This window comes from Pseudonaja textilis, chromosome 7, assembly GCF_049901715.1.
Source record: "Pseudonaja textilis isolate UNSWEBS1 chromosome 7, rPseTex1.2, whole genome shotgun sequence".
Classification (NCBI taxonomy): domain Eukaryota; kingdom Metazoa; phylum Chordata; class Lepidosauria; order Squamata; family Elapidae; genus Pseudonaja; species Pseudonaja textilis.
The window spans coordinates 17,194,486-17,221,119 of NC_141996.1; the positions used below are offsets into that span (position 1 = coordinate 17,194,486).

The 26,634-nt window shown below is 37.4% G+C and overlaps 1 protein-coding gene across 1 annotated transcript in view; it reads right to left on the reverse strand.

Moving 5' to 3' along the window:
* Window positions 1-4,332: 4,332 nt before the first annotated feature.
* The window catches only part of CWF19L2 (CWF19 like cell cycle control factor 2), an 84,352-nt gene continuing 62,050 nt past the window's right edge, over window positions 4,333-26,634 (reverse strand). The window contains exons 13-18 of the mRNA XM_026721017.2: window positions 19,434-19,646; window positions 18,380-18,496; window positions 10,340-10,495; window positions 9,009-9,089; window positions 5,595-5,696; window positions 4,333-5,038 (exon numbers count right to left, since the gene is read on the reverse strand). Coding sequence (XP_026576802.1) covers window positions 4,898-5,038; window positions 5,595-5,696; window positions 9,009-9,089; window positions 10,340-10,495; window positions 18,380-18,496; window positions 19,434-19,646 — 810 coding nt within the window. The 3' untranslated portion in view covers window positions 4,333-4,897. The remainder of the gene's footprint in view (window positions 5,039-5,594; window positions 5,697-9,008; window positions 9,090-10,339; window positions 10,496-18,379; window positions 18,497-19,433; window positions 19,647-26,634) is intronic.

Consider the following 26,634-nt stretch of genomic DNA (forward strand, 5'->3'; position numbering starts at 1 on the left):
GACCACAGATGAACTGCAAAACAGTAAGTCTTCTCTGAACCCAAAAGACAACCATATAATAGGGGTTTTATAGCAGGATCATTTGCCATTAATTTTATTTTTTTAATTTATATTCTGTCTCTAAAAAAACTCAAAGTGGCTAACATATCAGGCTCAAGATTGACTCAGCCTTCCATCCTTCTGAGGTTGGTAAAATGAGGAACCAGATTGTTGGGGACAATATGCTGACTCTGTAAACTTCTTAGAGAGAGCTGTAAAGCACTGTGAAGCAATATATAAGTCTATGCTATTCCTCTCACCTCCTATTTTCCCCCAACAACCCTGTGAGGTGAGTTGGCTGAGAGAGTGATTGGCCCAAGGTCACCTGACTAGCTTTTATGTCTTAAAGTAGGAGTAGAACTCACGGTCTCCCAGTTTCTACTCTTGTGCCTTAACCACTAGGCCTAACTGGGTCTCTATAGTTTCAGGAAGTCGATATGATACTAACTCTCATTCAATTGTCTTTTTATTTAGCTGAGGGAAGACATTTCCCACAATTACAAACACTACTTTCTTATTTGCAGTAGAATAGCTGCGTTTTATTTAATTTTTACACATTTTTGACCCACTCATCTCCCTCAGAGAGGGATTTGAAGCGATGGTACAATCAAATATTAAAATATAAAAATGGCATATAAAAATTAAAAAATAGAAAATTTAAATTTAGAAGGCAAAGATGATTAACCCCTATTAAAAATCTAATTAAAAAGGTGAAGAGAGGGCTCTCAGACCACAAACCAGCTCTCTGGTCCTCTCAGCTCATAAGGCCACAGGGCCATGTTTTAACATCTTTTCAGAAGGAATGAATAATAACTGTATATTCATTAAATGTGTATGCTTCTGGATCTATTAAACTTGTGGCTGTCATATAGTCCAAAATACAATACCATAACCATTGAAACTAAGAATAAATTATAGTGAACATTTGATAAGCAAAAGTGGAACAACAATTAAACAGTAATCAACACTAATTAATTTGCTTAAAGCCAATTATTAATGTCTTCCTTGTCTCGGCACTATTCCTCTGTGGCTTAAGAAGCAGAATGTGTGGAAGGGAGAGAAAAGCAATAAATATTAGAAGAAAAAGTGGGCTGACAGGCCCAGCACATTGTATAAACCATGTCCTCTTTCTTAATCCTGACATTTTGATAGGTGTACTGTGTCCTGCCCATAAGCCATTCTTTTTCCCTCACAGAAAATCTTTGTCCTGGCATCCTTCCTTTGCTCACTGTTTCTTCAAGAAGATAGATCATAAAACAACTGTCCAGATATTTGATTTCTTAGCTTTTCTAATATTGCTTGTCTGTTTTATAGAGATTTGCCAAAACGCTACTCTGTCATTTGTGATAGCATAATAGGCGTTAAAAATCATTTCTGTGTCATCCCGTTGATTTTACACAGACAGATTCAATCCTTTACCTAAACTGATGTCATGAATAAGGTTCTGAGACTGTTTTGTGTTGCTATTGGTTTCCCAAACTATTTACAAGGTAGTTCCTGAGATACCTGGTGGTGAGATGTGCTTAGAAGACATAAACAATTCTGATATTTTCAAAGTCTAAAAGATTCTAGAGTTTCAAAAGCAGCTTGAGACTATTAACAAAAACAATGTATTAAAACTTCAAAGTCCTGAAGTCAGATTATACATCCCACTGAAAAACTTGCAGTATTTCTGAGTGAATATACAGTATATAAAACAGTGAAACGTGAAAGTTTACCAATCAAAAAGTGGATGGTATAGCAAACACAATACAAGCCCAAAAATCTCCAAGAGAAACCTACGAAACACCTATCTCTAAGTTCCGGGAGAAATATAGTTGGTACATATTGAACAACTAATGTGATTCATTTTGTTCAGTGAAACTCAAAATATAAGTTTGTATCATCATTAAAGGCAGCCAGGATGTAACCTTAAAACCAAATATGAATGAGAAGGAACTAAAGCTTCTACATTTCACTTTTTGGAGCAGGCCCTATTAATATCTACTGTAATAACAATCTTGATTTTATAACCAGTTGTGTGCAGGAGGAACAGATATCTGTTAAAGTCAAATGGCCATTAAATCTGAATGTATGTAAAATTTACCAGCATTGTCCAGATTTATTAGTCAAATAATGGGGATTATCCATTGTTTGGAGACACATTCCGCATTCAGATTTTGTCTGTTTCATCCAAAGTCCACTGACTGTGTGTGTTTGTGTAAAATTGAGATTCTAGTGTATATTTCCTTAGGGTTAAATTAATTGCTTATACATATGCTGGACTTTGGTTAGGGCAATGACTGTTTACATGATGAAAAAGTAACTTTCCATTTTTTAGTTGCAGTCCAGATTGTCCTAGTACAGAGACATGAATTTCATATCATAAAAAAAAACTGCAAGTCATTAAACTGTAGCCAGATATAGGACAAATATAAACAGAGATGCAATGTATTTGAGCTTAGATCATCATTTAATGCAGACTTAATACAATAGAACATGGAATCATCGGGCGCGCCGGGCACTATTTTTGGCACGCATGGGAGCACCAGAAACTGGAAGAGCAGGTCCCCGCCAGGCATGCGTGCGCCAGGAATCTAAGCTTCCGGTTTCCGGCATGTTCCAGAAACCAGAAGACCAGGTGGCCACGCTCCTGGTTTCTGGTGCTCCTATGCACACACACACACACTGGGGAGTTGCTCTTCCGGTTTCCAGCACTCTTCTGTTTCGGCATTTGGTGCCAAAAAGGTTCACCAAAACTGTTATATACCATTCCAGTCAAATGGTTGTTCAATTGATTTTAGAAAACCTAGTGATGGAGCATCCACAGGGAAGTAAGCTACAAGTTGTCTGACTTATAAAAGTTCATTTAGTGACCATTCAAAGTTACAACAGCACTGAAAAAAAGTGAATTTATGACCATTTTCACACTTGCAACCATTGCAGCATCCTGTATATTCATAAACTGGAATAGAGCTTGGTAACAAGGTCAGCCAATGAATACGCATAGCAACTAAGTCAGCCAATGGGGACTGTTTTGGAAACTGAAACTAGAAGTAGCCTAGGCATGGCTCTATATTAAGCTCTGCAGTTCAGAGCCTATGCTGAGCTCTGAGTCTGTCTATTGAAGATGAAACTGCTTCTCTCCTCTGCTTGTTTGCTGAACTAAAGTGAAACTGTTGTCTGCTCTGCTGAAGTTACTTGCAATATGTTTCTGTTTGAGTTTGCTCCATGTTGGAGAAATCTACAACTGGTTTGTTAAATCTACTTATTATGTTTATAAAGACATTAAATGAAGCATCAGCCATCTGTGTTTATTTTTCTGGCGCTGAATTAACGCTGCAAAATTCTGAATACATCCCCATGATCAATGCAATCAAAATTCAGACACTTAGCAACTGACTCATATTTATGGCAGTTGCAGTGTCCTGGGATCATGTGATTCACTTTCCTGACCAGCAAAATCAATGAGGAAGCCAGATTCACTCCTCAACCATGTTATTAATTTAACAATTACAGTGATTGACTTAACATTTGTGGCAAGAAAGGTCATAAAAATGAAGCAAAACGTAACAAATGTCTCGCTTAGCAACATAAATTTTGGGCTCAATCCTCAATCGAGGATTACTTGAATTCTATTGATTAGCTGTTCACAACATTTCTTCTTACTTCTAGGTTGGATCTCTCTTTAACTAGCTTTCACCCATTATTTCTTGTCTTGTCCTCTGGTGCTTTGGAGAATAATTCCCTCCACTGTATGACAGCCCCTCAAGTACTGGAGGACAGTTATCATGTCTCCCCTAATCCTTCTCTTCAATAGGCTAGACATACCTAGCTCCCTCAACTGTTCATTATGCTTTTGTACTATCACACAATAATCCCAGAAAGTGGATACTCTGACCCAGAGCCACTTTCAAAAAAATTTTCACCATCCACATTCAAAAGGGAATCTCAAGCTATTCTTCTTTATACTATATAGTTCTCAGGGTAAAGCAAAGGTTAGCCCCAAAAAATATACAACCTGTTATTATCAATAAATACCACATAGTTCAAAGAGAATTCTGTATATGGAATTTTTTTCTCCTGTCAGTCTTACGTTCCTTGCATTTTTCTTTGCAACATTTTGGAAATGGTCACTTCTGAATTTAGAAAATAGCCTTACCTATCTATCTTTCTGAAAGTCTGTGGTTATGGGTCCATTTTAGGGGAGAAAGGGCTATCTTGAACAATTACTCCCCTTTTTAAGAAAATAGGAATTAAAATTCCCTAACTTTTGGTAATCCTGACGTTTTTAAAGAAACAATACTTTAGAAATATTGTCTTCCTTTGTGTTTAAAGATTGGGACATATTTATTCAAAAGTTACATCATTATTTTCAAAAGAATTTACATTACATCAGTTTTCTTTTAAACTGCAGACTAAACTTTCTCAAATTGTCAACACTTAAGCAGAATATTTTTAAAACTTTAAATGTTCTGCATTAAAAATGTCACCATTTTCAGTATTTAAAAATCTCTTTACTATGATATCCTTTATCAAGACAAGTTAAGACTTACATACAATGCAAAACACCGAAACATTAAAGAATACATGGCAGGAATATTGCTAACAAGACACACTCATTATCTATTAAAATAAAGACTTTTTTTTTTCAAACGTATATCTACATATTGTACATCAGACATGATTTATACATGACTCAAATATCTTAGCTTCAATCCACTTTTTTGTCTTCCTTAAGGTATTATTATTCCTTCCAGTGTTCGCTTTACACACAAATGTTTATTATTTTCAGCAGTTCTTCCACAAAAGGAACTTTGTAGATTGTGATGGTTCATTAACTTTTCAGGATCCTATATATCAGCATCTGAGTATATTTTCATTCTTTACTTTTAGTGAAATCATACAATTTCCACTTCTGAGCAAAATGCAACACTTTCTTCCTTTGGTCTTCAAAATTTTCTCGTAGTCCTTTCCTCCAAAGTCGTGGTTCCAAATCTAGCATGCCACCAATTATTTCCTTTCAAAATAGGAAAGAATATTATTTTTCTTAAAATAACCAGAAAAACCCACACCTGTTCGAACAAAGATTGTCAAGCAGGAGAAGAAAATCATTTTAGCTTTGCATGTTAAGAAGAGATGAGTCATTTAACTGGCTACCACATTAAAATCTTTTATGCATGCTAGTTCTCCCAAAAGCCATGGGAGGCTGGGGGTGGAATATGGATTTGAACTAAAATAATTCTCAATTCATCCCCTACAGAACTAGGTAACATACCTGGAGTTATTCCATAAAATTTATTCCTAACACTTGTAGGAACAGAATATATACAGCTTTTTTAAAAAAACAACATATTAGTAATATTCTTTAAGGAAATAGTTATCGGCTGTTTCACTTTGCATCGTGGGAGCTTTAACAACCAATTAAACCCCAGATACAATATTTACATCCTCAGGTAATTCTGAAGAATATAGTTATAAAACTGTGGGGTATAGTCCTCTTGGCCTACAGTAAATATCTTAAGGAAATACATAAAGCATTAATCTTACAGAACAGGAACTGAACATTTTAATACCTTTCCAAAGTAACGAGGAAACTTGTATTGATTTTCAATGACGTGAGCGAAACCACCTTGGAGGCCAAAATCTACAGAGAAGTAAGGCAAACCTTTTGGCACCTAAATAACAAAAAATAAATAAAAAAAACCAATAATAATCCAGACAGTTCATTGTTTCTTTCAAACATATTCAATTCCAAATCTTTTAAAATGTTTAAATCGAAGGCTGGCTTATTTATTTGCCTTCAGATAGTTTCAAACATTCCAAACTTTCCAAATTTACTCGAGCTAAATCCCAAATGGAGAGGTGCTCTAAAGCTCTTTGAAGAGTTTGGGGAAGGGAGGCTACCAGAGAAGCTGCTTTTTGTCCATGAAGACATATAAACATTTAAAATATTGTATATTTTTAGAATATAGTTTTTAAATATTCTGTATTGCACATAGCTTTATATATAGATGAGTTTGACCTGTATTCCAAGTATTCTTTGATGGAGTCAGGTAAGCAAACATGTTTGATTTCCTGATCAAACTTGTGAGTGGAAGAAGATCAATGTAAGATAGAGATTCAAGCCTAGCAGGTAATTGTCTGTTTTTGGCTAAAGCTAAAATTTAGCACTGTGAGCTTAATTTCCTTAACAACCCATGACAAATGGGAGACATAGTGGAAGAAATCCCCAAAGGACAAATTGTTGTCACATGGTCTCTCATTAGAGCTTTTGTTACCAACGAAATACTAAAATACCGTACAAGGAGAGGTTGTTTAAACAATGAGCTACCGTTGTAAAATGGCAAACTGGCCTACTTTTAGTAATCAATAATGTTAGGACTTCAAGACTCAACATTAGTATCAAGCCAATTATTAGTATCTTACAACTTTAGAATTGCCTAAGTAGTAAAGAACTTTCTCTTGGGCCTGCTTTAACATTCTGCTATCTGCTTTGCTAGAAGGCTTGTTTAGTAAGATTTCCTTGGAGGAGCAAGCATGCAAAATGTCAAAGAAACTAGATGCGTCCTAACAATTGCTGTTTCCAGTAACTGTTGTTCAGGCAATTACAGCATCTCCTCCTGCTTTTAAACAGGCACTCTGGGCAAACTGGTAGCTACAGAGGAGAAACTGTGATGGACTACAGTGAAGCAGCAATTTCCCAGCAAGACAGGTGAGAAAAGAGGCATCATAGCCCAGAGTTGGAGTCAGAGGAAGAATGTTAGAATATTCACTCCCTAAAATTTCTCAGGTTATGTCCATTAGGATGAGAATAATAAGGGTTTAGACTGGCAAGGTTCTATCTACTGTGCATAAACAAATAAAGAACTGAACTTTTGGCTGGATTGTCCTATGTCATTCTTCGACTAAGCCTGACACAGTTAGGCATTACATATATAGACATACTTACATGTGTGCATTACACATTTGGTCAAATTCTGTGAACCAGAAGGTAAAGCCCTATCTGATAAAACAATGGGTTGTTCACAACATTCCTACAAAATAGTGAATTTGGATAAAGGAAGCCATGATATTGTGCAAACACTGTTTTTGAATTCTACATATCTTATGTGTAATATTGCTGAGTTGTGATTATAACCAAGTTTCATGAATTCACTCTACACATTTTAATACTGTTCAGAACTGTTAGGAAAGTGATGTGCAAAAATTTGTTTCTTTATTTTAAACTGTCGTTAAGACAAACAGTGGTAATCAGAAAGAGCACTTTGGGCCACTTGCCATGATCATATGAATATCATCACAAGGCAGTCAAGGGCCTATTTAATGAAGCACTAATTCTAAAGCAAAACAAAAAAAATCCAGAATTAATAATTTGTAAGCAATTTAGACAACCCCATGTGAATATGGTTAAATAATTAAAAAGTTAAAAATTGAAATCCTGGGTGAAAAATACAAACATTGCAATGTGAGTCCAAGAGTCTCCTCCTGCCAGCAGAGGAAATGACGTAATTCTTCACCTTTCTCCGACCCCAAAATATTCTGAAGTGTCAAGCAACTCTCCAGAACAGGGGTGCCAACCTTGGCAATTTTAAGACTTGTGGACTTTAACTCTCAGAATTCCTCAGCCAGCTGGCTGAGGAATTCTGGGAATTGAAGTCCACAAGTCTTAAAGTTGCCACGGTTGGACACCCCTGCTCCAGAATATAACATCCATTCATTCAGCAAAGCTCTCTCTTTCAGGGAGATTCCTCCCCAATCAGGAGCTTTCTGGGGTTGAAATATGTCCTTCAGTTCCTGCAAGGCAAAGCTTGTACAGGTAGTCCTCAGTTAAGCACTGTACATGCATGTATTGTAAAGCTTCGAAATTGCACGTTCACTGGTACAATTATTATTGCTTCTCAGCTTGCCAACAAACCAGGAAGAGGGAGGGAGGGGACAGAGAGAGGGAGGGAGGCTTCTCAATGCTTAGTTGCCCTGAAGAACTATGGATTAGGAGTTACAGAAAGATAAATAATAGCAGCTAGGTCTGTACTAACATTAGGTGAGACATTTCAGTTGACAGATAGACATGGATCTAATAATTAGATTTCTCTACATAGTGAACTCCCAATGTAATGAATACCCAAGATAGAGAACATAGTAGTTTAGGTGTTCCAACTAGATTTATTTATCCAATTTCTACATTGCCCGTCTCACCTAACCTAAGTGACTTTCGTCGGTTTAGGAAAAGAAAAACATATAGCAACATAAAAACAGAGTTAAAACTGAATTAAAACCAGTTAAAATTAGACATTACAGATTTAAAGGTTACAAACTTAAGAGAGGCTTTGAAAAGTTAAACATTCAAGTCCGGCTTCCACCGTGGAATCTCAGTAGGTGATTTTGGGCCAATCATTATTTCTTTGTCCAAAATACCTCACAGAGTAGCTATCTAAGGAGGGGGATGAAAGACGTTTTCTATATAAGCAGCACTGAATTCCTGGAAGAAAGGCAGGATAATAAAGTAAAATAAAATAGCCTTTCTTTCCAATTCTGCATCATAGCTCTTCTGAAGGAAACAAACCTCTAGCTGAAAATTTCAAATTATTCCAACTGAATGTGTAACCCAATTTTCATAAGCCATTGCATATCAATGTAAGCCATGCATCTTTCACTAAACTCTTACTGAACTTAATGGGATTCAACAGAGTAATTACATTTGTAAGACATATGGAATTGAAGCAGAGAAAATCTGCCAATAAAGCCAATACCTTCAAGAACTTACAAGATAATTAAAAAGCATTCCCACTGATATCTCTCACAGTTTCATTGAAATATACCAGTCACTATGGTTAGATTTAGCCTTGGAATTCAGTTTTTTCACCAACTTTATTCAATGTATTTTTCTGTGTAGCCTTTTATTATAAAGGCGCTGTCTTTTAAAAGCATTGCTCACATTCACATGGAAATCAGCTTTGCATTACAAGTGATGAGTTTGGAATGCTTACCGATTTGCGAACATCTTTTGAGCCTAGATTAATTAGTTTTTTATTCATGGCCCACTCTTCATCTGATTCCATTATAGCTTTCTGGAAAAAAAAATATTGCAAGGATATACAAAACGTTCACAAAATGGCAAAGTATGACACAAAGTAGAATTCATTTGCACCAATCCCCACCTCCCAAATTATGATCAGAAGGGAGACTCCCCCCGACCCCGGTCAATTGTGTCAGATTCTCAGAGATTGCAGTTACTTTAGCAAGGTTTTTCAGAAGTGGTTTGCCATTGTCTCTTTCATAGCGCTACGAGAAAGTGACTGGCCCAAGGTCATCCAGCTGGCTTTGTGCCTGACAGTCTCCTGGTTTCTACCTTAACCACTACGCCAAACTGGCTCTCAGAAATTTCATTAGGACATATTAATTAGGTAATTCAATTTATATATTAAATTAAAGCATAATGAAGACTGATGTAGTAATAACTTTACTCTGTACCTTTCTCTTTTTATTTTACTGTTTTAGAACTGCAGTTTAACTTAATCTGACACAAATTATTTCAAAATAAGGAATTTCACTTTATAGAATTATACATGCTATTGCATCTTAATAATTGTGACAATTATGTGAAGTCTATTTACGTGTATACCACCACTTTCACCATATCAAAAAAAAAAGGAAAGGGAAAGGAAAGGAGGGGAAGGAGAAGGGGAAGAGAAAGAGGAGGGGAAGAGAAAGAGGAAGGGAAGGGAAAGAGGAAGGGAAAGGGGAAAGGGAAAGAGGAGGGTTATGAAATGAAATTCAAGCCAAAGAATCATGTCAGAAAAAGCTCCCATATTTACTAATATCTTTACATGCCATTTAAATTGCTTCAAAATACACAGTATATAAAAGGCATTGTGGGTTCAACATGCCTGCTGGGACCAACATATTCAAATCATCCATCTTTAGAAAAAATTGATTTCCAGTTTACAACATTCTATATTTCACTTCTACCGATGGGTCTCATTCATGAAAAAAAGTTTGCTTTCCCCTCTTTGATTGTTTGGGAAGTGGATCAAAGCAGATAATACCAACTCCACAGCTAGTTTAATATAACAATTTTCAGGTAGTGGCATAGTTTAAAAATATTTCATTGCTTAAAAAAATGAAAAGGAAAAAAAGAATCATCATCTGAGTCTTCAGCAAACAATAATCTTTTTGCTGATAGAAGGTCTTGGGGAAAAAAACACAGTTTCTATGAAGTGCTATATAAAGGGAAGTACAATAAAATGAGATATGCCTATACTAGTTTTGGCTATGCTTTAGGGTCAAAAGAAAACCAGAGATGTTAAAAAAATGTTACCTTGAAATAGATGGGAGCCATATCCCCCACTTCCTTTGGGAGAGGAATACATTCGTACACCATGTGGTATTGTTTGCCTATACTTAAATTTGTCTCCAGAAAGACACAATCCAACTCTTCAGCTTCAAACATCTTTACCAAAGTTTTTCTGAATACCTGATACAAGAAAGGGTGGGATGGAAGAGAGGAAGGGAGAGAAAGAGAGAAAGAGAAGAAAACAATAGTTTCCAACCTTAACATTATTAGGCAATGTGACTGTACAAATGTCTGCAGTGAACTGAGGAAGTCTTATGCTTTTCATAGTGTTGGAAGAAAAATCTAGTCCGGTTCCAAGCCTGGAGGAAAAACAAAATGCTGGAAATAAAATGGAGGCTGGCTACAAGGAAAAAGGGTCTGTTTATTTGGTTTCCAGAAACTTCAGGAACAGCAGCATGTTTCTGGGGTGGCAGACAAAATGGTTGAGTGAATGAATGGATTTTTATAGGGTTCTGGGATTTGGTGATTGAGATGCTCCCGGGGGTTGTGCAATGTAGTGAGTCTTGTGTCGTTTGCTATTCTAATGGTGGTGGGTAAATCCTATTATGTCCTAAAGGTCATGTCCTGTCCTTAGAATTTGAGTGGAGGGATGTAAATTCTTAATCCCATCAGCTCCAGCCTTCTGTGGGAGTTTGTCGCTGAAGGGTTTTTGTTTATGAATAGATTGACCCAGCCTTTCTGAATGGATACAAAATCTCCATTCCAAAAAACGAGTCTTGTCTACTTGAGGCTGTTTTCCTATGGCAGGAAGACTGGGGCTGCATTCTGCCTTTGTTAAGATTTTTCTGCGTTTTTTCTTTGTGGAAATATTCTATCCTGCCTCTTTTTAACATTAAGAATAAAGAATATTTTGATCTGGAGAGAAGTGGGGGGGCTTCCTACATTTTGCCTCTTGCTGCATGCAAAGTAAGATATAATGAACTGATAACTGAACATATTGGGTAATTTTAAATATTTATACAATATGCAAAATGTCAGAGGAACTTCTTGTGGAATCCTTGGTGCAGAGAGCCATTTATTGGGCAACATAAATGGAGATAGAAACAACAGGAGGTCCTTTAGGCACATTTACACAGAAGTTAATCTCTTGTCTTATATTGACTCCAAATGACACCATTCTTCCACTTTGCCTTCCGATTCCATAATTTGTCAAAATGTGACATTTTTATCAGGCTTTATTGACCTTTAAGTGCAATAATAATATTCCCTTAAAGAAAAGCAATCATAGATCTCTCATCTTTGTTCTGCAGAGGTTTATCCAACCTGCTAACTGTAACAGACCTGACCTCTGTTCACGTTCACTCATTCTCCTGCATAGGATGGGATGTCACAAAGAATTATGGAGAGAATCAGTTTGAATCTGCCTTAGTGTTTGTAAAGTGGGACTTTTTAGGGAAAAAAATGGAAAAGGTGGAAACCACAGTCCAGATTTCCAGTAAATGAAAGATGAGTCTATAACCCAAACTTGAAATGTTGTAATAATATTCAATAAAGAAGATGAAAGTGCTAACAGCTTGAGGTCCTCAAAATAACCATAGTCTGTATTTGCTTGAATCACAGGCCGATTGTATAGCATCACATATATTTTATAAAACTCACGCTTCATAATATAAATAAGCCAAATAAGATGAGGCGGCATGCTCATAGCTGCATAGCAACTTATGAAATACAGTTTCAAACTTTATTTTTTTAATTATGAGAGCAACTATTTATTTTGTAATACCAGAAGCAAATGAAATTGTCTGTATTTGCTGCTGAGGCCAAAACATCCATACAGAATAAAAAACAAACTGAAAAGCAATACATTCTTATGAAAAAAAATCTAATACTAATACATCTGATAATGGCAGCCTAACTACAGATGGTTGCATTATTTTCTTGCTAACAATTATGTAAATGTCCGAACTGCCTTATAATAAATCAGACTACTTGTCCTTCCAGAAAAACATGACATAGTTTGAATGGCAGAAATACTCCAGAGGTTTATGCAGAGTTTCCCCCACCCACATCCATTATTTGTCACTTGAACTATTATCTAGAGACGCCAGTTTGAAACTAGGACTTGCATATGTCCTGCCGTAAGTTATGGTCAAAAGAATCCCAGGATGAAAGGCAACAGATCTTTTATTTTCATGAAGTACCAGAAACAATAACAAACAAAATAATTGAATAGCCTGATGTGGCTGCCAAGATGCTTGGTTCTCCAGTAAAGTAACACAGTGTTATTGGCAGTGTTGAAAGAAAACAAAATACAACAAAAAAACTAAGTAAGGCATACTTTAAAAGGGGGACTGAGTCTATAGTTTAGACCGGGTGTCAGCAACCCATAGCTCCTGAGCCACATGCAGCTCTTTGAGCCCTCTCCCGTGGCTCCCTGCTGAGCCAGTTGCGTGACCTGCTCTCTGCCCCGAGCCACTGGCCCAATCCAGCTGTGGACACCAATCTCACTAACACGAGGGCTGGTGGGGTGGGAATGGGATCTGGGAGGAGAGTATGATGGAAAGGAGGACAGGCTTGCAGCTGAGGAGCAAGAACGAACTGCAGTGGCGGCTTCCTCCTCCTTCTCACATGACCCCCTGGCAGGCTGTTGTGAGGCCAGGAGGGTGCGCACGAGTGGGGATACCCTCCTCAAACTAGTGGCTGTGCTTGGCCAAAGTGCAGCGAAGGCACGTGGAGCTGGCAGGTTGACTGGCAGACGGGCGAGCATCTTTGGTGAGGGTGCTCCGGCTACCCTGCTTGAAGAGAAAATGATGGAGGGAGAGAATGAGAGAGAGAGAAAAGAGAAGCAAATGAGAGAGAAAGAGAAGGGAGAGAAGGAGAGGGAGGAAGACAGAAATAAGAGAGAGCTGGAGGTAGAATGAGAGAGGGGGAAACAAATGAGAGAGAGAAGGGGAGAGAGAGAAAAAGAATGAAAGAAGGGGAGAGGGAGGAGAAAAGGAGATAAAAACAGAAATGAGAGGGAGAGAATGAGAGAGGGAAATGAGAGAGAGAAAAGGGGAGAAAAACAGAGAAAGAGAGAGAAATGGGAAATGATGGAGGGAGAGAATGAGAAAGGAAAAAGAGAGACAAGTAAATGAGAGAGAGAAGGGGAGAGAAAGAAAAGAGAGGGGGGGAAGGAGGAAGAGAGAAAAACAGAAATGAGAGGGAAGGAGAGATAGAGGGGGGAGGGAGAGAGACCCATTTCCCACAGAAAACACCCAGGAGCCACAAAATCTGGGGTAATGTGACTGGGGTTATGTAACTGACATGCCTACCCAGGTTTTGTGGCTCCCGGTGTTTTGTTTTGTTTTTCTATGGGAAATGGGTCCAAATGACTCTGAGTGTTTAAGGTTGCAGACCCCTGGTTTAGATTACACATCAAGGCAAATCTCTGCAAAAATATACATATTTAGAGAAAATCTGAAGACAGCTGACAAACTTCCATTTCAGATTTTTGTTTTTAGTTTTAACGTGCTGAGAATTCTAATCAGCCTCAAGCAAAGGCTATCAACCTAAAACCCTGGCATCAGAAGGTCTGAGTTTCAATGACAATTAAATGCAAAAATAAACAGAAACAACCCCCTGGCCAACATCTTCAAGAACCATTTTACCAGTCAGCTAAATATCCTGTTCTTGTTGTCCAGACTAAGAATTAATTCAATGGTTAACACATTATTGCTTGACATTGCCACTAGCATGCATTCTGGCAATAGTATTTGGGAGACTTTTGTGGCAAAGTATACCAAAACAATCTGCTTGGTCACTGCAGTTACTAGGATGAGGTTTGATTATCATCCAGGATATATAGTAACAAGTACCAGGTTCAATTCTCTAGAAGTTTTAGGAGACAATTATGACATTTTTATAACTATTACTTGAGGTTAGCTAAGCTGAAGTTGCCTAGGTTCCCAGAGACTCCTAAAAGTTGTTACTTATTTGTTTGTTTATGTATTTTGTATGGCTGCCACCTTACCAATGACTCTGAGCAACAAACAAAACTTAAAAGAATAAAGACAATTAAAATAACACACATATTAAAATTTATAGCAGCCAAGAACAACACATACATAATTATGACTAAATGAATGACCTAAAATTGCTTGGCAAAGGGATCAATGTTCACCTGAAAAGCCCAGCAACATTAGCCATAGAATAATGTTTTAAATCAGATCATCCTATCAATATTTTTGAACTTAAGAAGTGTAGTGCAAAGGTGTCAAACTCATGTCGTCATGGCGGTGTCACGTGACATAATGGGACTTTCTTCTTCACTAAAACGGCTCTGGGTGTGGCCAGCATGTGACGCATCTGGTCGGGAGTTTGACAGCCCTGGTGTACGGTCTCCTGCTTGAGTGGGGGGTTGGACTAGATGACCTACAAGGTCCCCTGTTAATCTAATCTAATCACTATTTATAGTAATAGGCACCATGAGTACAATTCCAAAACATCTGGAGCACCCCTTGAACCCTATCAGCATTCACAGAATCACCATCAGTGAATAGCAAAAGGCAGATATGTTTGGGGCAGCTTATATCCTGTGACAATACCTTTAATATTATTCAATATCTGCTTATTCAGTTCCTTGGAAAGGATTCAATAAATGGACAAAATTGCTAAATCCAGTCTAAAATTCTGGCTGACTGGGAAACTAAGCAAAATAATAAGCCAGTAATTGAAATCACAGAATAGTTTAATCGAACAATACATTTTCTGTCATCTGGTCCACCCTCAACACATGACAATCCAGCCCATTGGATCATCTTGGATGAAGGGAAGGCATGGTATCATAGTGATCACACACTATCAAATGTTTCCCAAATTAATTTGAAATAGCAATGGAATATTGTATTGAAAGAACGACTTTTAAGGTTAGATAGCTTGTTTCTCATATTTAAACACTTTTCTAGCTCAAAGAGAACAATGAAATTATGTATTGTTCAATGGATTCATAATTGGTGATAATTCCTTGGTGGAACGGATAATTCTTTTCAGTATTTATTTTTATTTGATTTGATTTGTCAATTGTTTACAAGATAATAAGTATAAGTGTATACATAGTTATGAATACATAAAATGGGTACATATAAGAAAAATAAAAGAAAAATAAAAGAAACAATAGGACAGGGACGGTAGGCACGTTGGTGCGCTTATGCACACCCCCTAGAGACCTCTTAGGAAAGGGGTGAGGTCAATAGTAGACAGTCTAAGGTTAAAGTTTTGGGGGTTTGGGGAAGAAACTACAGAGTCGGGAAGAGTATTCCAGACATTGATCACTCTGTTGCTGAAGTCATATTTCCTGCAATCAAGCTTGGTGCGGTTAACCTTGAGTTTGTATCTGTTGTGTGCTCTTGTGTTGTTATGGTTGAAGCTGAAGTATTCATTGACAGGTAGGACATTGCAATGTATGATTTTATATACCATGCTTAAATCAGACCGAAGACGGCGTAATTCAAGGTTTTCTAGTTCTAGAATTTCAAGTCTGGTGGCATAATGTATTCTACAACGAGTAGAGGAGTGGAGAACTCTTCTTGTGAAATATTTCTGGACTTTCTCAATTGTGCTAATATCAGATACGTAATGTGGGTTCCAGACTGATGAGCTGTATTCGAGTATTGGTCTAGCAAATGTTTTGTATGCTCTAGTTAGTAGTGTGATATTACCAGAGAAAAAGCTACGTAGGATTAGGTTAACAACTCTTAATGCCTTTTTGGCTATGTAGTTGCAGTGGGCTCTAGCACTTAGATCATTAGAGGTGAGTATTCCAAGGTCCTTTACAGAGCTTGGATCATCAACAAGATCTTGACTATTCAGCTTGTATTTTATTTTCTGATTTTTTTTGCCAATATGTAAGACAGAGCATTTATTTGTTGAGATTTGAAGTTGCCATTTGTTTGACCATTCTGATACATAGTCAAGATCTTTTTGAAGGGTAGCAGTATTGTCTGTGGTATTGAACAGCTTTACATCATCAGCAAAAAGAACGCAGTTGCTCTTAATATGATCACAGAGGTCATTTATGTAGAGTATGAAGAGAGTTGGTCCTAGAACACTACCTTGGGGGACACCACTATTGACAGGTACAGAATTTGATAGGACACTCCCAATTTTGACTATTTGTTGTCTGTTTGACATGAATGCTTCTATCCAGTTATGCAATTGTCCAGAGATTCCATAAGATTTTAGTTTTAGGAGTAGTTTGTCATGTACCACTGAATCAAAGGCTTTACAGAAGTCTATGTAGATTGCATCTATTGTTTTGCCCTGATCAAGCTGTGTAGTCCATATGTTTTTGCAGTGTAGGAGTTGCAGATTACAGGATAGTTTTTTTCTGAAACCAAATTGTTTATTGGAGAGTAGGTTGTTTGTCTCTAAGTGGAGGATGATGGATTGGTTAATAATTGATTCCATGACTTTACAGGTGACGCAGCATAAGGAGATTGGTCTGTAATTTTATTATGTATGTATGTGTTCTGTCTCACCTTTCTTCTTTCCAAAAGATGAAAGAGTACAAACTTACACAAACACAGGCAGGCAAGCTGGCTCGGACTTCACAGAGTTAATTCTTTAGAACTGATGTCCTGAAGCAAGATTAAACTTTGTCCCATACAAAGTTCCAGCCAACAACACACCCACTTTTATCCCCTGTGGGGTGTGGCTCAATGACTCAGCTCACTCTCTGACCCTCCCACGCCTCCTACATTGCTGCTCACGTTTCTTCCTACGACGCTGCTTAGGATCAAGCCAAAATTCTTCCTCTTGACTCCCTGTCAGGGGCTGCTCCGAAATGCCTTCCTCCTGATTAATCTCAGGCTGTTCCTCTCAGTTGTCTGATGAAACCTGAGGCATTATCAGGGAGAAAGGCATTGCCAGAGAGGAAGGTCCTAGGGAGGAAGGCATTCCCAGTTCCTCCTCATCATCTTCCGAGTCCTCTTCCTCTAACAGCACAGGCTCGGGAATCGGAGCCACAATATGTATGTATATATATTTGTGTGTGTGTGTGTGTGTGTGTGTGTGTATGTGTGTGTGTGTGTGTGTGTGTTTTAAGCATTTATATTTAGCTTTTCAGTGAATTGGTTTCCTCTATCTGAGGAACGTGGAGAACCTTTGAAGGCTCTTAAGGGCTTAAATGATCTCTAGTAAACACCATTAATCATCCCAAACAAATAAACATTATCTCCAAAGATAAACTATCTTTTTTTTTAAGTTCAATAAAAATGAATATCTGACTTGGCAACTGCAACTGTTACAAATCATCATTAGCAAGGTTATCATTGTGGCTTGTTTTGCCAAGGCCTTAAACTGAAAGATTTAAGTTTTGAAATATTTTTATTTCAGTAACAGTGAGATTGTCAACAAATGCACTGGTAATTTCCTTTGAGAGAACTGGTCTTCACAGAGGTCTGGAAAGCTCCAGTGAAACACTTTTTTATCAAAAGCATTTTGATAAGCATATCTCTCTGAAGGAAAACTGATACAATACGTATTTTACAGACCATATTCATCTTTTATTTATTGTGTTTTCTTTCTTCTTCTAGAAAGAGATAAGGATGCTCCATACTCTGGCTCTCAGGAAATGTCTCAACTTGCAGTCCTTATCTAGTGGGCTACAAACTCTTAATCCTCAGAATGTAAGCTTCTCTTATAATTTCTTGTCGAACTTTTGTAATTCAAAGAACAAATTTCACAATTCTACAGAATAGGAATTACAATAGTGGTCATCCAAAGACATTCAGAAGAAAGGGTCTAAAGCAACAGTCCCCAACCTTTCTGCTCGAGTGGACCAGAGGACTGATGGAAATGGTTTCGTGTGCACATCACTTTCACAAATGCAGCTTCCAGTACATTCAACCACCACTTCTGCGGCCCGGTTCTGATCAGGCTACAGCCTGGCATTGGGCCACAGCCCAGGGGTTGGAGACCCCCGGCATAAAGTACATACCAAAACCAAGGTTCGTACCATGTTATACTTACAGCACCTAAAACTCGCATCATAAAAAAACGGATCAAACTAGAAGCTGTGCTCACCTGAATTTCTTCCCAAATGTCTTCATCTAGAAGTGTGGCAGCAATGTAATGCTGCATAGGAGTGATCAGGCAATGACCTTCAGTAAGAGACTGGTACCTCGGCAAGGATAAGTACACCTAGAAAAGAAAATGCAATGTTTGAGCATCCGGTTGGTGTATACTGACCTTACGATTTGCATGATTTATTCTAGCCAAACTAGACATGTTATAAAACTTGTTTAAAGAGACTCTCATTTTAAAGGAACTACAAGTTCCAGCAGTGGGGAATCTGCTTAACAGTTTTCATACCAGGGTTTTATATATCCATATAGGACAGGGTCCATATGGGACAGGTTTCTGAATGAGAAAAAGTGGCAAAAGGAGGAAACATTATTATTTCTCAGCTATAAGGTTCTTTTATTTGTATATAGAGTCTGAAAAAAATACACACAAAGAAAGATTTCCATGTAATCTAATTTGGACTGGAATCCCTTCATTGAATATATTCAAGCACAGGCTGAACGTCATTAATCAAGGATGCTGGATTTCTGCAAGGAGCAGAAGATTGAATGTGATGCCTTAGAATGGTTTCTTTCAGCTCTTTGAAACTAATTCCAAATTCGTTTTATAAGGAGGAGGGACTATATCTGTTGTTGTTTTTTAATATCTGAATGACTTTGTTTGTCTTTCTGCCTTTGTTTTCTTCTACCAATTATAATTTCACCTTTCCTCTATGACTCTTCTCCTCTTACAACTCAACTCTGCTTTGGCCTCCTAATTATTTACTCTTCTTGTGCCACCTAAATATTCAGATCTTGTGTATCATTGCAGCAAGGTCATCAACAAATCTGAAGTACTGAAAATTAAGTTTATCATTCAAGACAAGTCATATTCATATTTGCTGCATCCTTGAAGTGGCTTTTTCCTCTTAATTGAAGAGCCAGGGTTATTCAAAAGCAATCATTCATGTCATGGGAAGCAATCTTAATTTTAATTTCATAACATCATGCACAGAGAACAGCCTTCTTTTAATTCATCCATTTCGATGTCAGAATAACTGATGCTCTTCCCTTACCTTGTTACCGATTGCAATGATTAGGTGTTTAGGAAGTTCAGAGCTACCAAAGCAATGAGGGCATTTTTCCATGCAGGCAGCAAGTCGTTGATGCTCACGGATTGCTTGGTTTCTTTCCCTTTCCTCCGCTTTTCCACTTTCCTCCCTCTTTGCTGCTTTGGAAACGAACATGTCATCCAGAGTGTAATAATCTCTATCAGTTTTGTCTGAAAACTAAAGCAAAAAGTAGATCAGGTGAGCTGGAAAGCTAAACTTGGATTATAAAATTTATTTGATGATTTCTAGAAACTCACTAGCTCTAATATAACAACTACGGACGGTAGTGTTTTGCAAACAGCAAATGCACAGACTACAGTGGTGCTATGTGCTTAACCTCAAAGTACTCAACAATTCTGGGATTGCCATGAGGTAGCTTGTATGTGCACTCAGATACAAAAACAACATGTGAAAACTCCTACAGCAGCCATACTGAATCTTCACGGAAGATGCAACTGCTTCCAAACTCAAAGGTGTGTCCTTCAATCAGTGAACTCTGTGAAACTCCACTGGAGATGTTTGCACAGCCATAATAAAAACCAAATCTCATTTCATTTTTATTAAGGCACCTTGCTTTTCATCAGTGGGAGTTGCTGCCTCACATAAAGTCAATAGCGCGTCTTTATTCTTATAATCTGCATTAGATGGAGGATCAGGGATAATGCAGACTGCAAGTAATGACAACGACAAGTTAAGACAAAGTCATGATAGGTAAATTTAGGCCTTCAAAAGTTGTTCCAAGTTTGGGGATGAATGGAATCTATTAAATCAAGTTATATATATAGATACAAGGCCACACTCTGATATCTTGTTAGAATAAGATTTGCAATAGGAAATGTTTTTCTTTTGATGCCTAATAATTCCCAAGTCCCTTCTCCTCTTGATTTATGGGAGATATTTTCCTCCCTGTTTTATTGTTTAATTTCTATCTTTTGGTTACTGAAGGAAAAATTGTGCAAGAAGAGCTCCATTACCTATAGTGAGTGTCCCTCAGGCAAGGGTGATGTCACCGGCCAATCTTTCATCCATTGTTGGGATTCAAATAATTTAACAACTGACTCGCCCAGGGTCAGGCTGCCTGTTGTGGGAGGCGCGGCCAAACCTGACCCTGGGCGAACTGGTTGTTAAATTACATACACCCCTGCTATCAAAATGGATTCTGGGTGCTGCCCTGTGCTGCCATGGAGAAACGGGCAATGGAGCAGCTGGCGCAAGGGGGGGAGGAGCAGGGAGAAGAAAGGAAAAGCGGCTTTCTCCTTCCCTTGCACCAGCCGCTCTATTGCCTGTTTCTCCATTGCAGCAGAGCACAGCACCCAGGATCCACTCTGATTGTGGGTAATTTAACAACTGGTTCGCACGAACCAGTGCGAATCATCTGAATCCCACCACTAGTTTCACCATAGAGGGCTTCGGTGCTTCCGACAGGGAAGTATAGTATAGAAATACATATAGTAACTTGAAATCCTTTATCTACTAATAAGTACCCTACTTCTGTTGCTTATGCATTGGATTCTCCTATCTTTCTGAAAAGTATAAATACAAGTGCATCACTTTGCTGAGCGGGGTCTCTCTCAATATTCATTCTTTTGAAGGAATCCTACCAGCATATGCTGCTTAATAAACACCACAGTAAGTCTTGATTATTTACTTTGGTTCCTATGTTTGATTCCGTACAGGTAGCTTGGCCCAGTCTTGTCCGAAGAGTAATGTGTTCTAGCAAAACTCTTCTGTAGATAGCAGAACAAACAGGCACAGCTTTCTGACTGCAAGTGAGATGACTCATTTTGCAACTACCGAATTGCAAACGCAGGACTCAGTTTCAGAGTCTTGCTACCAACTTTGCACAGCCTTAGCCAAATGCTGCGTTTTCTAGGTAACTATCAGACAAAGGGGGGAATGGATCTCAAGTCTCCCATGGAATATTACACTGGAAGGACCCTTCACGCATTTGGAATCCGTTCAAATATATATTTCCTTTTAGGACTCTGGATACCCTCCCTCTTTCCACTGTTTTGGGGGGGAGAGAGGACGGGGAAATCAGCGCCTGATTTCTTTTTCCTAACTTATCAAGACAAAATAGTTAAAAAAGAAAATAGCCAGAAAATAAAGGTGAGGAAATATTTTTAGAATAAAAAAAAAAAGATGGAAATTGCAACTTGTTACCTGATTGCATATAATAATTAAAAGTAAAAAAGAAACAACAACCAAGACATAAATGGACACAGTGTTCTGCCCATCTTAAACTACCAAAAGGTGAGTGAAAAAATAAAAATAAAATAATAAAATAATAAATAAAATAAAATAATAGAATAGAATAAGATACATCTTTTTTCCCTCAAAGTTTTGCTAAAATAACTTTGCCCAAATGCTATTGATGAAAATACCTAGTATCATGGATGAAAATTTCACCATTTTTTAAAAAACACACAAACGAAAGAGCATCCATAGTATGTGGCAGAAAAATGCATGATACATGATACACATGATTGTCGCTGCAGTGTGATTTAGAACATATTTTCATAAGGTTCTATAGAAACTAAAGAAATGCTCTTTAGAAAGCTTTTCAAAAGACAAGTTGCCTTGAAATGTTAATATTTTTTTCGTCTTCTTCCGTTTAATTGTGCCCAATTCTCAGTGACTGCCTGGACTAGCCTCTGCAGTTTTCTTGGCAAGGTTTTTCACAAGTGGTTTGCCATTTCCTAGGCCTGAGACAGAGTGACTGGCCCAAGGCCACCCAGAAGGCTTCGTGCCCACAGTGAGATTAAAACTCAAGTCATCCAGTTTCTATCTTGATGCCTTAACCAGTATAGCAAATTGGCCCCTTTATAAAACAAAAAAAAATGTTTATTACCGTGTGGTAAACTGAAGCATTTATGAAGTTAAGCATATAATTTCATGAACTGATTGCTTTTTTTAATAGTATTTTTTAAAGTTTAATTCCGACGTCATTTAGAGCTCCACAGATCAGTATCTTTTAATGAATGCTGACAACCAAATACTAGGAGACACTGAAAGTTAATATAAACAATTTTAAAGTCTTGACAATATAACATACACAGAGTGGTTTCTATATAATTTCCTAATTAATCTGAACAACACACTGGATTTTAAATTAACTCATCTTATAAAGTATTTTAAAGGACCATACAAAAGAAGAGCAGGTTTTAAACCTGGATTGTCTTGTCTTTGCATTGTGTTTTTGTTACGTTTTCTGTTTATTTGACTTTTTTTTGCCTTTCAGATTTCAGAAGTGGAGTTTTGTTGTTTGTTTGTTTGTTTGTTTTGTGTCTTTGAATCAGTGTTGACTCCTGGCAACCTCATAGACGAGTCTTTGCAGGATTCTTGGCAGGATTCGGGAAATGGTTTGCCATTGCTTCCCGCCTCCTAATGCTAAGAGAGTGATTGGATCAAGATCACCCAACTGGATCCAATCTAAGTTGGTCCCCAGGACCAGAAGTTTTGTCTTCTGAGCTTTTGGACTTGTACTGGAGCCAAACTAGAGAAAAGTTCCCTAAAGATGGGCTTCAGCACGAATCCGAAAGCTCGGAAAACAAAACCTCTGGTTCTGGTGACTGACACAGATTGGATCCTGCAACATTATCCTGGGTCACATGTATTCATCTTCATTTGTCACTCAATTGGGTCTGTGCCTAATGAGGGGGACTAGAATTCATGGTCTCCTGAATCCAGTGTCTTAACCACTGCACTAAAGTAGCTCTCTTAAAGTAGCTCTCTCTACTAAAGCAACCTAAGAAACAGCATCCTTAATATTCCAGTGATGAAATCACTAGGAATCAAATATTCTTTGCACCCATCTGGTGAAAAAGCAATCACATGAACAGTATTTTGCTTATTAATGTAAGACCCCTGCTGGATTAAAATATAGGCCTAGAATAGCACTTCCTTTTTATGGTAGCTAAACAGATACTATAGGAAATCCAATGAGGATGTAGGATAAACTGTAATATCACAGTAATAAATATGAAGAGGCATATAACCATAACAGTTAATAGCCTCCAACTATTTTACCCTTCATGAATTTCTTTAATCCCTTTTAAAGACTGTCTAAATTACTACCATCATTTTAATGTCATCCTATTATGGAAGAAAATGCCTCTATTTTTTTTTATACCATGGATCATGCCCCCTCTCCACTTTGTATTCTTTTCACCCTTCTCTTCTTCTTTTTTAAATGTAAACTTTATTAAAAGTTACTGTTTTATCTACCTGGGTTTCTATAGAAACCATGCTCAATGGGTTCTTATTCCCAAGTTACAGTACTGCAGCCTGGACAAGAACAGGACAAAGCTTCCACATTAATGGTGTCCAATTATAGGAAAAGTGCTGAATTCAAAGGCTCAGATCTAATTCTCAGAGGCTCATTATCCATTAGGAGAATGTATCTTACATGTCTTGAGGAACATATTCCATGGAAAATTCCCAATGAACAATCACTGAGCATGTATACAGATTGCAAATGCCTTCTTTTTTTCATAAGATCACTTGATGTTTGCCATCAAATCTGTGTCAACTCTTAGCAACATACAGATCCTTTCTATGGTGAAATGTTGGGTGTAAATTCTACATTACTTTATAGGGGAGGTCTTGCTGTGCCCACTTATGCTATTTATGACTGTACTATATTGTGTATTTGGCTTCTTCTATCTCATTGATCCAGATTTAAGGCAGTGTCACTCTCCATGTTCAATATAACCATAATAAATCATGCAAACTAAGCATAACATATACTATAAGCATAACAAATACTATACGATACTATCTATTGGCTTATAAGGCCATTTGCATATAAGATACAGAATTTAAACTTTCTTAACATAGAATTTTAACTCTTCGTTTTAAAGCAAAGATTATGAAGAGACCATATTACAGGATAGGTCAACTAGACTCAACACTTCATCTATCACTATCATCAGTATTTTTTCCTTATCAATATCAGCTGGAAAAATAATCCAAAAACATGTTTTAGTAAGTCTGTAATGTGTGGGTTTAAAGAATTGTAATTTTTGAGACAAAATATATTATCTGTTTACTATTTATTTCACAGTGCTTGCTTTTGACAGTATAGTTTGATAGTATTGTTACTATCAAACTATACTATCTATTACTGTTATTTGAAAGTAATTTGATCGTATTATTTTTCAGACCTTTAAGATGATGTTACCCCTTTTCATTTCCCTTAAATTATCCAATATTCACTTAAAATGTTTGGTTTCTTTAAAAAAAACACCCTTTTATCTTGTCAAACCACATTCATTCAGTGATCCATATACAGGAAATATGAAAAGATGGCTAATATAAAAAATTGTGTGTTTCCTAGAAATTCACCAGCCCATTAACACTGCTATGGTTCATATCTCAATTCAATACTATGCTTATGTTTGAAAGAACAATCTCAACAAAGTCACCCATAAAATTATTTCCATCCTTATTGATAGGAAACAGCTCTGAAGAAAGCTCCTTAGAAGATTCATCGACTTTTTACCAAGTTTTAATTTTGTGTGAGAGGGTGTTGTTTATTTTCTTTTATTCCATTTGTTTCCAGAATTTTATAGATTGCAGGATAGATGCATGGCTTGGAAACATTACATCAGAAAATGACCTGAGTGTGGTCAGTGACTACAAAATGAATTGAACCAGCTCTGTGAGACAGCTGCCAGAAGGACTAATATGATCTGGGATTCTTTAGAAGAAGCATGGTAACAGACATGTGAAGTCTACACTGCACTGATATGGTTACATCTGGACTTAATACAATTCTATGTACTTTATTTCCAGAATATTGGCAGGCTAGAAAGGTTTGAAATCAAGCTGCCACATTTTTATCAAAACTAAAGGATGTCATTGTTTGTGGAGCTTCTGCACGGAACCTACTACTAGTTATTATGGAAACTGACTGCCCTTGAGATATCTCTGCTGTCATTATTAAGGATCTCCCTGGGAGTCTGTAAGAGATTTGAGTATTATCTTGCTTTATATTTATGTTTTTTATGTTACACTTTTAAATTTGTTTGCTTGAGCTAATAGTCAAGCTTAGAATCCCTTTATTTACTGGAGTGTTCATGAGCCGTAGTGGTGCAGTGGTTAGCATGAAGTGCTGCAGGCTACTTCTGCTGACTGCTGGTTGCCAGAGGTTTGGCAGTTCGAGTCTTACCAGGCTCAAGATTGACTCAGTCTTCCATTCTTCCGAGGTGGATAAAATGAGGACACAGATCATTGGGGGCAATATGCTGACTCTGTAAACTGCTTACAGAGGGCTGTAAAGCACTGTGAAGCTCTATATAAGTCCAAATGTTATTGCTATTGTTTCTGAATCCAAAAGACCCAATTGCTTGAACACTACCCTGACACCTGGCAAAACAATAAGCTGATCAGCTTTAGTCAAAGCTACTCCCTGTCATAAACCTATCAAATAACTACCTCTGCTACGTGTTATGTTATGTTAACTAGATGTTCTATTAAAAAGGGGGCTGGGCCTTTTTTCACGTTCACTTCATGAAAAAGGAACAAGGAAAAGGTTGTTCTTTTAAAAAAAAAATCAATCATTTAAAAGTATGTTGATATATAGCATAAAGAAATGACCAGCAAAATGACAATCCTATTAAGTTTATTGCAATGAGCAGAACAAACAGTTCTATGGCATTTTAAGGAAAACCAAAATAAATATATTATGGAATAAGCCTAGGATGACAATCTACTTGCCAAAAAGTCCTTAGGTGTCTGCCCAACTCCCTACTCTATTGAATTATATTTGTTTAGATTCTTTTAATTAAAAATAAAAAATGGGAAGCTAACGTGCTGAAGCAAAGAAATAACCTCAAGCACACCATGCATGTCTATCGAAGTCTTTGGGGCCCATTTCCGTACCTGAGGAATTGTTAGGGTGGGAGGGGCAAAGGGAAGATGACCTTAGCTCAGTGTTTTGTTAGGCTTCAAGGTCACACTCTCCAAGCATCCATTTCAAGACAGTGCCAACTGTCAAAATGTCAAATCTGCTCATTGGCTTAAACTTTTATGGATCACATTTCACAATCTTCTGAAGCTGAAGATTTCTACTCTGAATCTCCAGTAAATCATTATTTGAGCTTTTTGTGCATTGTTTAAGGAACTGCTATCATTGGGAGTGGATGGGGAAGAAGGCTTTGAG